The sequence below is a fragment of the Apostichopus japonicus genome, chromosome 15 (assembly GCF_037975245.1).
Source record: "Apostichopus japonicus isolate 1M-3 chromosome 15, ASM3797524v1, whole genome shotgun sequence".
In the NCBI taxonomy this organism is placed as follows: domain Eukaryota; kingdom Metazoa; phylum Echinodermata; class Holothuroidea; order Aspidochirotida; family Stichopodidae; genus Apostichopus; species Apostichopus japonicus.
Window position 1 is genome coordinate 3,517,948 of NC_092575.1, and position 12,053 is coordinate 3,530,000.

General features: G+C 38.0%; 1 protein-coding gene across 1 annotated transcript in view; it reads left to right on the forward strand.

Moving 5' to 3' along the window:
- The first annotated feature begins 1,998 nt into the window (after positions 1-1,998).
- The window catches only part of LOC139980496 (cyclic nucleotide-gated channel alpha-3-like), an 18,163-nt gene continuing 8,108 nt past the window's right edge, over positions 1,999-12,053 (forward strand). Inside the window, exons 1-7 of the mRNA XM_071992149.1 lie at positions 1,999-3,396; positions 5,873-5,931; positions 6,399-6,460; positions 8,103-8,191; positions 9,462-9,564; positions 10,353-10,507; positions 11,716-11,802. Coding sequence (XP_071848250.1) covers positions 2,435-3,396; positions 5,873-5,931; positions 6,399-6,460; positions 8,103-8,191; positions 9,462-9,564; positions 10,353-10,507; positions 11,716-11,802 — 1,517 coding nt within the window. The 5' untranslated portion in view covers positions 1,999-2,434. The remainder of the gene's footprint in view (positions 3,397-5,872; positions 5,932-6,398; positions 6,461-8,102; positions 8,192-9,461; positions 9,565-10,352; positions 10,508-11,715; positions 11,803-12,053) is intronic.

Genomic DNA, 12,053 nt, shown 5'->3' on the forward strand with positions numbered 1-12,053 from the left:
TATCACACAGTAAATACCATGCATGGAGGTTCATATGATGTGTTCCAGGGTGGTACTAATATATTACTCTCCCCATTACGCATGATGATTCCACCCAACTAGTACGTAAATGTGTATGCGTGCTTAGAGCAGCAGACGACACCCGTTACCTAGCAATAACCGTGCCTGTAGCCTAACGTGATAACTATATTCCCGTCGAGCAGCATTAGGCTCTGTTCCATGGAGAATTCCGTGGTTGCACTGAACTTAACATTTCCCCACAGCACCGAACGCTCACCCTTGACAACCGTGGAACTACTGATTTGAGTTATGTACGCGAACAGCAGACGACACTTAAAGGAATTGTCTGGTGGAAGATTTTGATACATTGTCCTTGTAGTTATTATTTTTCTCTTTCTAACCATGTAAAAATTGTCCCCATTCGACATTTTCTTCTTGTAGAAATCTGGTTTTCAAATTCACCAGTTTCTCACCAAAATTACCGTTTGTTCGAACGCTTCAATATGGTGTTTGACGTAGTGCTTGCAGATAGGCAAAACAGGCGACTTGAAGTTAGCACTCCCAATTCCGCAGCAAATTAACTCACGTGTAAGCACATTGAATTGCCTCATATATATAACGTACATACTCGCGAACGTATATACTACGATGCTCAGTTGGTGTACTTGTATAGCGTTACACATAGTACACTCAAACAACGAAGAGCCTGCTGTTAAAACTTATCTTGTGTTACACAAAGACCACGAAACCACCGATCTACTAAATATATTGCGGCTTGAGGAGTTTTTTAAATCATATCTAATTTATAAGAAATTTCACCGGAAATTATTGAAGAAATTGATCGAATCGTTGTCAGAGCAGAATATAGCGCTGAAAAGCTTAGGCTTCGCAGAACTGTCCGATTGTCAACGTTTGAGTACAGCCTACATGCGAACATTTTTCGCGTTGGAGCTGGATAGCGCGATGTATAGCCTGAACAACTCAGAGTCTGCTGTTAAAATTTACCTTGTGTTACACAAAGACCACGGAACCACCGCTCAAGTACATGGTGGCTTAAGGAGTTTTTGAAAACATATCTAATTTTTAAGAAATTTCACCGGAAATTAAGGAAGAAATTTATCTGTATACACACGCTGTTTTTGTTGTGATTACCGTATAGGTACTGTGCGGAGTGTGGGTTATGACGCAATCTGCTATGGCAGAGCTGACGTCACGTATTGTACTGTTCAAATCATATTTGAAATGTCTATCCATAACGATTAAAAAATCGTTTCTCTGTCAAACGCAACATTAGCGTTCTCATACTTTGACAACATGTTTGCAAAATTATTTACTATTTTTTAAGGTAACTTCTTTGGGCCACCAGACAATCCTTTTAACGATGTTCCAGACGACACTCTCAACTTAATTATTCACTAAAAATGCCGTTGAGATGTTGCGCAGTCGACAAAAAATCGTTCTTGAAATACAATTCAGACATCGACATTTCCCGCTGCAAGCCCAATGTATCTGTACTTGTTCTGTGCTAGCATGTCTAACGTTAGAATATTAGCACTATTTCGTAGGCCTGAAGTACCAGTACCTTCTTATGCCGTTAGTTCCCATGTTCGATCCGTCTTGGTGCAAATCTTTCACGAAGTCACTAACACTATTCTCGAACTGCTACAGAGAAATATCAGTTTGGTACCACCCTGGAACACATCACATGACCCTCCATGCATGGTACGCGCGCGCCCAATTGTCATGAATCCTCCAGATTTATTAAACCCGATGGTCACATACTTTGATTGATATAAAAATAGATATGACAGAAGCAAATGGTAGACAGATAATGTATGAACGATAACAAAGAAATGACAAACGTCTATGTCATTATCTATAGTACAACGTATAGAAGCACCGCCATTAAACGCTTAACGATGCTTAACGATGGTATGTGAATGATTTCAGGGCACGCGGCATATCACGCCTCCAATTGGCATCAGTATTTTTATCTCTATAAGTAACCAATCAGGGCGACATTTTCAGTTGTGCTTTATGGACTAGACCTACCTACCTATATATTGTTAAAATATTGGTGCAGAATGAAACTTACTTCTGTTACTAATTTCTTCTTCTAATAAAAAAATAAAGAAAGTAGATATTCCTCGAAATCATTATTGATTGTGACTTCTTGAACGGAAGTATTTCATGTAATCATTTTAGTGACGTGATTGGTTTTGTTATCTTTTGCAAAATGTTGGGTTTTTTTCTTATCAGATATTGGTCGAAAACTGTCTACCATTTTCTGTCGTATGGGGGTATCAAGTAGGCTTCAGTAACGTTGGACAGAGGAGGAAATATTCATCGGTTCGTGTGTACACTCTTATTTCGAGGGGAAAAAAAACAGGAATCCTGACGACGTGTTGTTTCTGTTTATATTTGGACCAAGGACATGGAATCACCAACGTCCTCACCACCTGGCCATGTCCGAAAAAACTCGACTTGGGAGGAGGTAATGCGAGCGGTTTCTAAATCCCAGAATGGTCAAACGCGTCGTCAACAACGGAATCGGCGCGGAAGCCATTGGTCTACCGTTAATATGGACTCTTTCATCGCTAGATACACGACTCAACGTACCTCTACGTGCGCAACAGCGGCGGCGGCGGCTTCGAAACAATGTGAAGGCGAAGAAGATGACGACGACGACGAGTCGGCTGCTTTTGCCGACGTCGAAAAGGGAAATGACTTTGAAACATGCCACTACTTTGTGATCGACCCCGATGGCACTTTGATCTTTTATTGGCTACTGTTGGTGGCAATTGCAGTGATTTATAATCTGTGGCTACCGCTCAACAGGTTCGCGTGGCAGGCTTTCGACCAGTTGTGTTACGCATTATGGATTACTATGGATTGTCTGTTCGATCTCGTTTACCTCGCTGATATTTTCGTTCAGTCTAGAACGGCTTACATGGAGCACGGTTTGTTGGTTCGCGATGGTCAACTGTTAGCTCGACAGTATCTCAAGAGTAGGTACTTCTTGTTCGATCTTCTCTCGATTATACCGGTTAACCTGCTTTACTGCATCTTTAGTGGTAACGTGTTCAGTCCGATTCTGCGATTCCCAAGAGTCCTCAAGATCTATCGAGCTCGTCAATTCGCCTTCAAGGCAGAAGCAGCGTCCACGCATCCTAATTTGTTTCGAATCTTGAATTTTATTCATCTTCTCCTTCTCGTCATCCATCTGGTAGCAACGGGCTTTTGCATCGTCTCTCGTCATCTCAATTTTTCGACCGACATAACATTAGGGAATAACACCGTTGAAAACAGCATCCTCGAATACTTGAACGCGGTGTATTGGTCAACCGTCACTTTAACAGCGATTGGCGATGTACCGACTCCTGTGTCGATAGAACAGTACGTATATAATTGTTAATCACAAATTATTTAAGTTTATGTTTCTGTTAAATGTGGTTAGCACGTCGTTTATTAGACTGTCGAAATAGAGTCAAAATAGCTTATAGCGACAGACAATATATATATATATATATATATATATATATATATATATATATATATATATATATATATGTTTGTATAGACAATCTCTTACTTTCATTTTCATTATATACTTTTACACGTTTAAATGAAGACTTTAAAATGGCGTTCCGGTCGGTGACCTATTACCCCGGGGCCCGACCTGGCTCTCCTGACTTCCACTGATTCTATGCATATTTAATAGACAGCGCTGTTGAGTTTTGACCCGAAGACTAGGAACGACACCAGTGGCGTAGCCAGGATTTTTTCAGTGGGGGCGCTGGGGGGGGGGCTTGAACATTTCCGGGGGGGGCTTGACCAATTTCTTGTTACTATCTAAGCGGAGCGCCACCACGAGTTGGCGCGCAGCGTACCGAATTTTTTGAGCTAAAAAGGCCTCCTAGATCGTTGGAAATGACACTTCCCAGGCCTTCTAAGCTGCTCTTAAGTTTTCTCAACATCCTTTATTTTGAGAGCCCATGTTTTGATATGGTCATCAAATAGTTTAGTGAAATAGAAAAAAAAAACAATCTGGTAAGTTAGTTGAAATATCATGACATATCTTTTGTGAGTTTGACACCGGCGTTGACATTTTTCGACAAATCTGCAAATTGCGCGTGGAAAATAAAGAAAGATTGACTGGGCTTTCAGGCAAGTAACATACTGAAATGACCGAACTATATGTCAAACTGACATCAAAGATTGCTTCTGAAATATTATTAGGGAGATAGACTGATTGGCCGGCAGTGGCGGAGCTAGTGGTATTGGTCAGGGGGGCGAGAATGGCCTGTAGGGGCCGGATTATGGATATATAAAAAAAAAGAGTGACAAAGGCAAAGTTTGCCCGAACAGTCGAACACACAGATTCAGTAGTAAACATTATGTGTGTTGTAGTCTTGTAGAGCAGGAATTAAATTATTCGACGGTCGTTAACATGCGTTTTCAGTACAGCGCGACTACTGTAGACTTCTCGGCCTATGCGCTATGTCACGTAAGGTTTTCAGCAACTATAGCCTACTGCCGGTCCGCGGTCGAAGGGTGGTTCATGAGTGGTCATCATGGAGATTCGAGACCATTCAGACCTAATATATTTGTTTATTTTTTTTATTATTATTATTTTTATATATATATTTTTTTCGACAACCAAAATCCCAGTGGGGGGGGGGGGCGACTGGGGGGCGACAAGCTTTCATGGGGGGCTGTCGCCCCCCCCCCCCCCCCACGCCCCCCGTAGCTACGCCACTGAACGACACTAAATAGTTCTTAGTGTCTCCGTTTTGTTTCCAATCTCCTCCCAAATGACATTACAACCACTAAACAACTGTTATATCAAAAAGACCCGACAGACTACAGCCTAACCATAACGGTCATCGTAAATTTTAAAGAGTATGACGATACTCTAAGAGCTAATAAATAATACTATAGTAGTTATACATCGACATCAACGAAGTGTAACTGGCCACATAATAAAACAGGAATGTCGTAAACGATCGGCCAACGTCATTTCATTCCGAGTCGTCTTGGTATAGTATAGGCTATTATTTAATGTAAGACGCGTGCATGATAGTATGTAGACTATCACAAATCATCCGACATTTAAAAAAATATATATAAACCGGTGACGTGGAAACTTGCAGCTGTTGGTTAGGAACAAAATATGGTTTTCACGCTTCCCTCACTGTAGCGAACCGCAGCAAAAGAGTCTGCAGATTGATTTGAGCAAAACTATATTTTTCAGCTTATCTTTAGTGCAAAAAAAAAAGAAATATCATTATCAGAAAAGGGGCCTGTATTGTCCCAATATCCCTTCCCCGGGATCCAACCCGAAGCTGCGCGGCACGTTGAAATAACTGTATAAGGGAAACATAAAACTTTGGAGTAAATTTATCAAACAAGTTAAGACAATGCTTAAGTGCATTGTATTTCAAGCGATTCGCTTAATCATTAGAGCTTATGCATATTTGCTTTAGACAAAACGGGGGTGTGGGGGGGGGGATACCCCTCCTTCAGTATCTATCCCATAAATACACCCATCCCATATCATATCTACATCGAAATCTGTGGAAAAGCGGAACTACTGAAATTCCCCTCTACCGTCCCCTCTCCCACACCCCTTTGCGGTACTTTACTCATTTACAATGCGTCACCAACCGTGTATACCGGATTACTATTGCGTACGTTTGTCAAGTTGCAAAGTATTGCACAATAATAGTACCATGGTGCGTCTTAGCAGTGTATTTTGTACTATTCTGGATATCCGCCAAAAAAACTAATAATAAGGCAAGTGTTTTCATTGTGTTTGTAAAGCACAAAAGTAGCAAAAATGACTTACATACGAACTTTGTTTGTTTTCCAGGTACCTTATACAGATCCTGGGATTTTTCTTTGGCATTTTTGTATTCGCCACCATAGTAGGTATGTTTCAGGTATATACAAACAGAAATTTCGACCACTTTTAAACTCAAAATTTTTGGAGCTTTTTTGAGAGTTTGTAAGTTTTGAGATAAAAAAGTCCAAATTTTGAGCCAAAAAGTCAAAACTTTGAGATTTGGCCTTTCCTATGTCCCTATTAAGCCATCGTACATTTGCTATGGCTATAAAATTAAAAGTACCTTTTCTATAAATTCACGGATGATAATTGTAGATATCCTAGTAAGAGATGTTCGTGATTCTTGCATGCGACGCGACGACCCCTTTTAACTAACTTATCCGGGCTTCTCTACCCGTAAGGAATCATGTCATGCAGTCGAAACTGTCTGCATGCGGGCTTAACATTCGTCAAACTGAGATGAATCATATATATCTCTCACACGCTATATAGATATAATAAAGTTTCACAGATGTGTATGACTTTTATTATCATTCTCTTCATAAAACAAAAGGTCAAGTTGGAGCGGTTGTTAATCAGAGGAACAAGAGAAGAATGGAATTCGAACGATTGGTGGTAATTATCACGTAATGATTCGGATCTGTTATTGTTTCTATATAATGTATTGCAACATAAGCAACGTTGGCGTCGTTGATATATATATATATATATATATATATGTATATATATATATATATATCGCCTGAGAGTGTGAAAAAGCCGTTTCAAATATATAATCCAAGAATTTTAGATATCTGAGTTAAAATTTCAGATATCTGGAATTTCCAATTCAGATATCTAAATTAAAAGTTCAGATATCTCAAAAAACCATCAATTTCAGATATCTCGAATTCCAATTCAGATATCTCAATCGCACGTCAGGTATCTATCTCGAATTCTAATTCAGATATATTGAATTCAATTTCAGATATCTGGAATTCGAATTCAGATAACTCAAACTATTATTCAGATATCTCAAATTCTAATTCAGATATCTCATATTCTAATTCAAATATCTCAAATTCAAATTCAGATATCTCAAATTCTAATTCAGATATCCAAAATTCTATTTCAGATATCTCATATTCAAATTCAGATATCTCAAATTCAAATTCAGATATCTCAAATTCAAATTCAGATATCTCAAATTCAAATTCAGATATCCAAAATTCTAATTCAGATATCCAAAATTCTAATTTGGATATCTCAAATTCAAATTCAGATATCTCAAATTCAAATTCAGATATCCAAAATTCTGATTCAGATATCCGAAATTCTAATTTGGATATCTCAAATTCTAATTCAGATATCTCATATTCTAATTCAGATATCTCAAATTCTAATTCAGATATCCAAAATTCAAATTCAGATATCTCAAATTCTAATTCAGATATCTCAAATTCTAATTCAGATATCTCAAATTCTAATTCGGATATCTCAAATTCTAATTCGGATATCTCATATTCTAATTCAGATATCTCAAATTCTAATTCAGATATCCAAAATTCTAATTCAGATATCTCAAATTCTAATTCAGATATCTAACTTAAAGGTTCAGAAATCTCAAATCACCCTCAATTACAGATATCAGAAGTTTGAATTCAGATATCTAAAATTCTGGATTTATTGTTCAAACGGCTTTCCATATGAGCGTTGTCAACGTCATTAAGGCAATTGAGTGTCTAAGGATTGCTGGTTCGCCAATCCTGTACTGATCACTACACTGTGTCATTGCAAGGCTCTTGACCTCGATTGCCTTCCTTTACCCCAGGTGTATAAATTGGGACCTTCTAGGTAACTTGTCAATACAGGCTAGTTATTTTAATTGTGTTCGCCGGATTTCTGACTGCACCCTGTAAAATATTACCCCCCGGGAAACGCGGACAGATGTTGCGCACTATATCATGCAGTGCACTGTAAGCGAATATTTGAATTTTAGACTCGGTACACTCGATTTGTGTGGCTGGGTGACAAGTTACTATAATGACACCGGATAAACTGTTGTAAAGTCGTGTAGTGAGGCCACGTTGAAGGCCTTGATCTTACTGAATTACAATACTTTATATTTTTAACTTTTCTTCAAAATATTTTTGTGGTAACTCTTAATAATGTAACAGTATATAAATTATATTGAAGTTATGTCACAATGAGAGTACCTATGTAAAGATGCTATAAAATGACATTCTCTATCCCCTATTATTTTTTTTCTTGTCAAAAGGATAACGCTAAGAAATACATGCGAGAACACCAGGTCCCCAAAGAAGTACAGAAGTCGATACTTGGTTGGTATGAATACACTTGGACAAGGTAAACACCAGTAAAGACGTAGTACTCTATATACGTATCGCGAGCGTATAAGAGCTCTTTCACTTTTTATCCAAATAATATATTTATTATAACGTAAGGCCCACTTACGTTACAGTTATTTTTTTATTTTGAATTTCAGCTGCTCTGTTACTGTATCCCTTCGGTTGATCCTCCTTATCCACTTTGAATTTGTATTTATATTTATATTTTTATATGTATTTGTATTTGCATGTTTGTGTTTCAGTTTTGATTCTGTGCGTGTATTTGTCCCTTCTGTATATTGTTATACGTGTCATATATACAGCCTCTGAAGAAGATCCTGCTAGGATTGAAACGTCAGGCCAACTTATTTTTACACATTCTCTTACACAGACAGGCTCTTTAGTGGATAAACAGTTTGCTAACAGTTTTGTTTAATTATGATTTATTTTATTTTAATAATTTATTTCAGAAACTTTGTATAAAACGCTTAGGCTACTTGATTCATCATATAAGTGCGGTAAACACCCCATTTCCATGATACGCATATTATCTCTCCGAAGTTCTCGTTTAGGATTCCCAGGTGCGTCAAAGAACACTTTACATGTGTGTGTGTTTTTACATTTCGAGATATCTTAGATTGTAAAACAATATTACCAGCCAAGCTTTCCATGAAATTCGGCCAAACTAGTGTTCTCACGGAGATAGTCAATCAACAGTAAAAAAAATAATATGGTTTTCTTTTTGTTGATGATATTTTAACTCGCTACATTCACAGAGGACGATTCTATTGCTACAAAGAAAGTTGCATTCGACGAAATTCTACATGCAGAGATCCTTAATTGACAGCTAAGCGTAGGCTACATTCCAATATATATCATGTTTCAATGATACAGTAAAAACAAGACACATTTAGCTTACAGAGAACATTTACCATGGCGATATTTACAGACCACCTATCGTGATCCACTGTAGGGAGAGAGTGCGTGGATTTAATTAGTCAACATAAGTTACATTCTATCCTGGAGCTTATTAACGAAATAGCTCCATGACTCTATTAACCGCATCTTCACATATTGAGGATGGGGGTTTCATCTAACAGTATGGAATATTTGCCTCTTACATAATAAGTGTTGCATCCAGAATATCAATTTCAAGCAATATTCGTGGAATTATGATGCCATAATTTAGACAAAAAGTCGATCAAATTTCTATGAGTATAAAATGTTAATATGAACAACAAATTTTTCTCTCTCGGTTTTGTTTATTTTTTGCTGATTTTATTCGAAAGAGGTAAATCGGTACGGCAAAATGAAGATGAATGTTTCGAAATGCTACCGACGAAATTAAGAACCGAGCTCGCTATATATGTCAACTTAGAGACGCTTAAGAAGGTAAGGTTTACTATCTCGTTTATGTATACCCTTCAAAATATGTATTACAACAATAAAATGATTATAAATGGGAAGTTAAGTATTGAAATAATAGAGAAAAAAGCACAGACCACCTACTGCGATTAAGGTCATAAGTCTCATGGCATTGATGCAAATCAATGCAGATCTTGAAAGCTAATGGAACAAAGATAACAAAAGACTAGTCATCCGACGTTACACATTGCAAGCAACATTCCCGTTTCATCACTCATCTCGAATTGCTGTCCTCGGATTCTCGAAATCCAATGGAAAGTCCAGTATGCGTCAAACAACACAATACAAAACGAACTAAACCAAACGTAACGTAATGTAACGTAGCGAAACGTAACGTAACGAAACTTAGCGTATCGAAACGAAACGAAACGTACAGTAACGTAATGAAACGAAACGTTCCGTAGCGTAACGTAACGAAACGTAACGTAACGAAACGTAGTGTAACGTAACGTAAATTAACGTAACGCTATGAAATGAAACGTAACGTAACGAAACGTAGTGTAACGTAACGTAAAGAAACGTAACGTAACGAAATGAAACGTAACTTAACGAATCAAAACAACATAGTAAACATTCCAAATAAGTCCATGTAAGGATATTGTATTGACTGATGGTGTTTAATATGTAGAATGTTAAAAGTTTTACATTGATATATAAATTTATCTCCCATCTCTTAATTTCATGAAGCCTTACACACATGACAATAATAATAATAATAATAATATTTTCCATTTTCCATAAATGCGCCTATGCAGGTTTCATTCTTTCAAGAATGTGAGCCCGAGTTCCTCCATGATCTCGTGCTACGTATGCAGCTTGTTATAACCACACCGGGAGAGCTCGTCTGTAGGAAAGGAGAGATTGCGAGAGAGATGTTCATCATATCAGATGGCGTACTAGAAGTATTAAAGTAAGCATAAGATAATAAACATGAGATTTATGAAAGCCGACACCCCCCCCCCCCCCAAGAATGTTTGCTATATACAAACCATATGCAACTAATTGGAAGGGTATTTTCTTTATCGTAAAGCATCCCAGTTGTATCTTCGGAACGGATTTCATTATTTATACCGTTACTCTGGTCGAGGGTATAGAGTTGTTGGCGTTAGAAGCAATAGGACGTAGTATTTGGGAGGTTGTGCGTTTGATACCTGGTCGGCCAAACGTAATAATAATAATCAGCAGTTATTTTTATGACGCTAATTGACCACAAATGTAGGAGGAACCTGCAAGGGCTTATGGATTACAATTTACACGTCGGTTGGCTTCCAATTGAACATTTGAACTCAAATTTGGAATCTTTTCAATTTAGAAAGTCATGTCAGATGGGAAATCCGTAGATTGTTCTTGGATGAAAAATCTACCTTACTATGACCCGGCCGGGGATCGAACCCGGAACCTCCCGATTGCTAAGCCTCAAGTAAGATAAGGTTGCCATCCAGGAGGTATCCACGTTATTCCCATCTGAAATGGTTTACCAAACTTGTTAAAAACGATCCAAAATAAGTTAACATTGTAAATTGGATTGCCACCCGACATTCATGTGTAAGTTTTAAACCATTCGGCTTCTCTCGCATAAACATATACCTGCTTAATTTGCATCGTAAAATAACTGACTTCCTGTTTAAAATATTATCCTTACTAACATATCGTTCAAGTAAAATTTTTTTTATATCAACATGCACGAATTTGCATTCTCTTGACCATTACTACGCCAGGCGCGTAGCGAGGAATTTGCCAAGGGAGGGGCGAACCTGTAGGTAAAATATCAGAGCCGTAGATTCGGCATTGAAAACTATCTAAGCGTAGCGCCACCATAAGTTGGCGCTACGCGTACACGAAAATTTTGGCTGAAAATGCCTCCCAGATCGCTGGAAATGGCACTTCCCAGGCCTTGTAACTTGCATCTAAGCTTGAAATTACTAGCGATATCATAAAAACATACAAAAAACAAATGCTCTAAGGAGGGGGGGGGGCGGTCGCCCCTTCGCCCCCCCCCCTTGGCTACGCGCCTGTACTACGCATCATAGGAACGCGATTAATAAGATATTAAATGTATTCGAGACATCCCTTCTCTCTCTCCACCTCTCTCTCTCTTATGTAAATGTATCTACCAAGTGATGACGACACAGTTATCCGAACTTTACAAACTGGAGATTTCTTTGGAGAGACGGGATTGCTTGTTACCGAAACTGGATCAAATAGGTAAGCTATACGTGCATGATAAGAGGGATGGAAGAAATGTCTTCTGGCTTTAATGATTAAACCTGAAAAATAGTTTCTGACTCATGTAGAAACTATTTTTCAGGTTTATTTTAGGGGTTGAGGCTATGTTATTAAATAAGCAATTCTTCTTCTCCAAGAAGGATATCCTTCTTGGTTTCGGTGTTGATGTAGCTCACCCATACAATTTTCTTATTTTATATATGAAGCATTTCATCTTTCAATGTAAATTG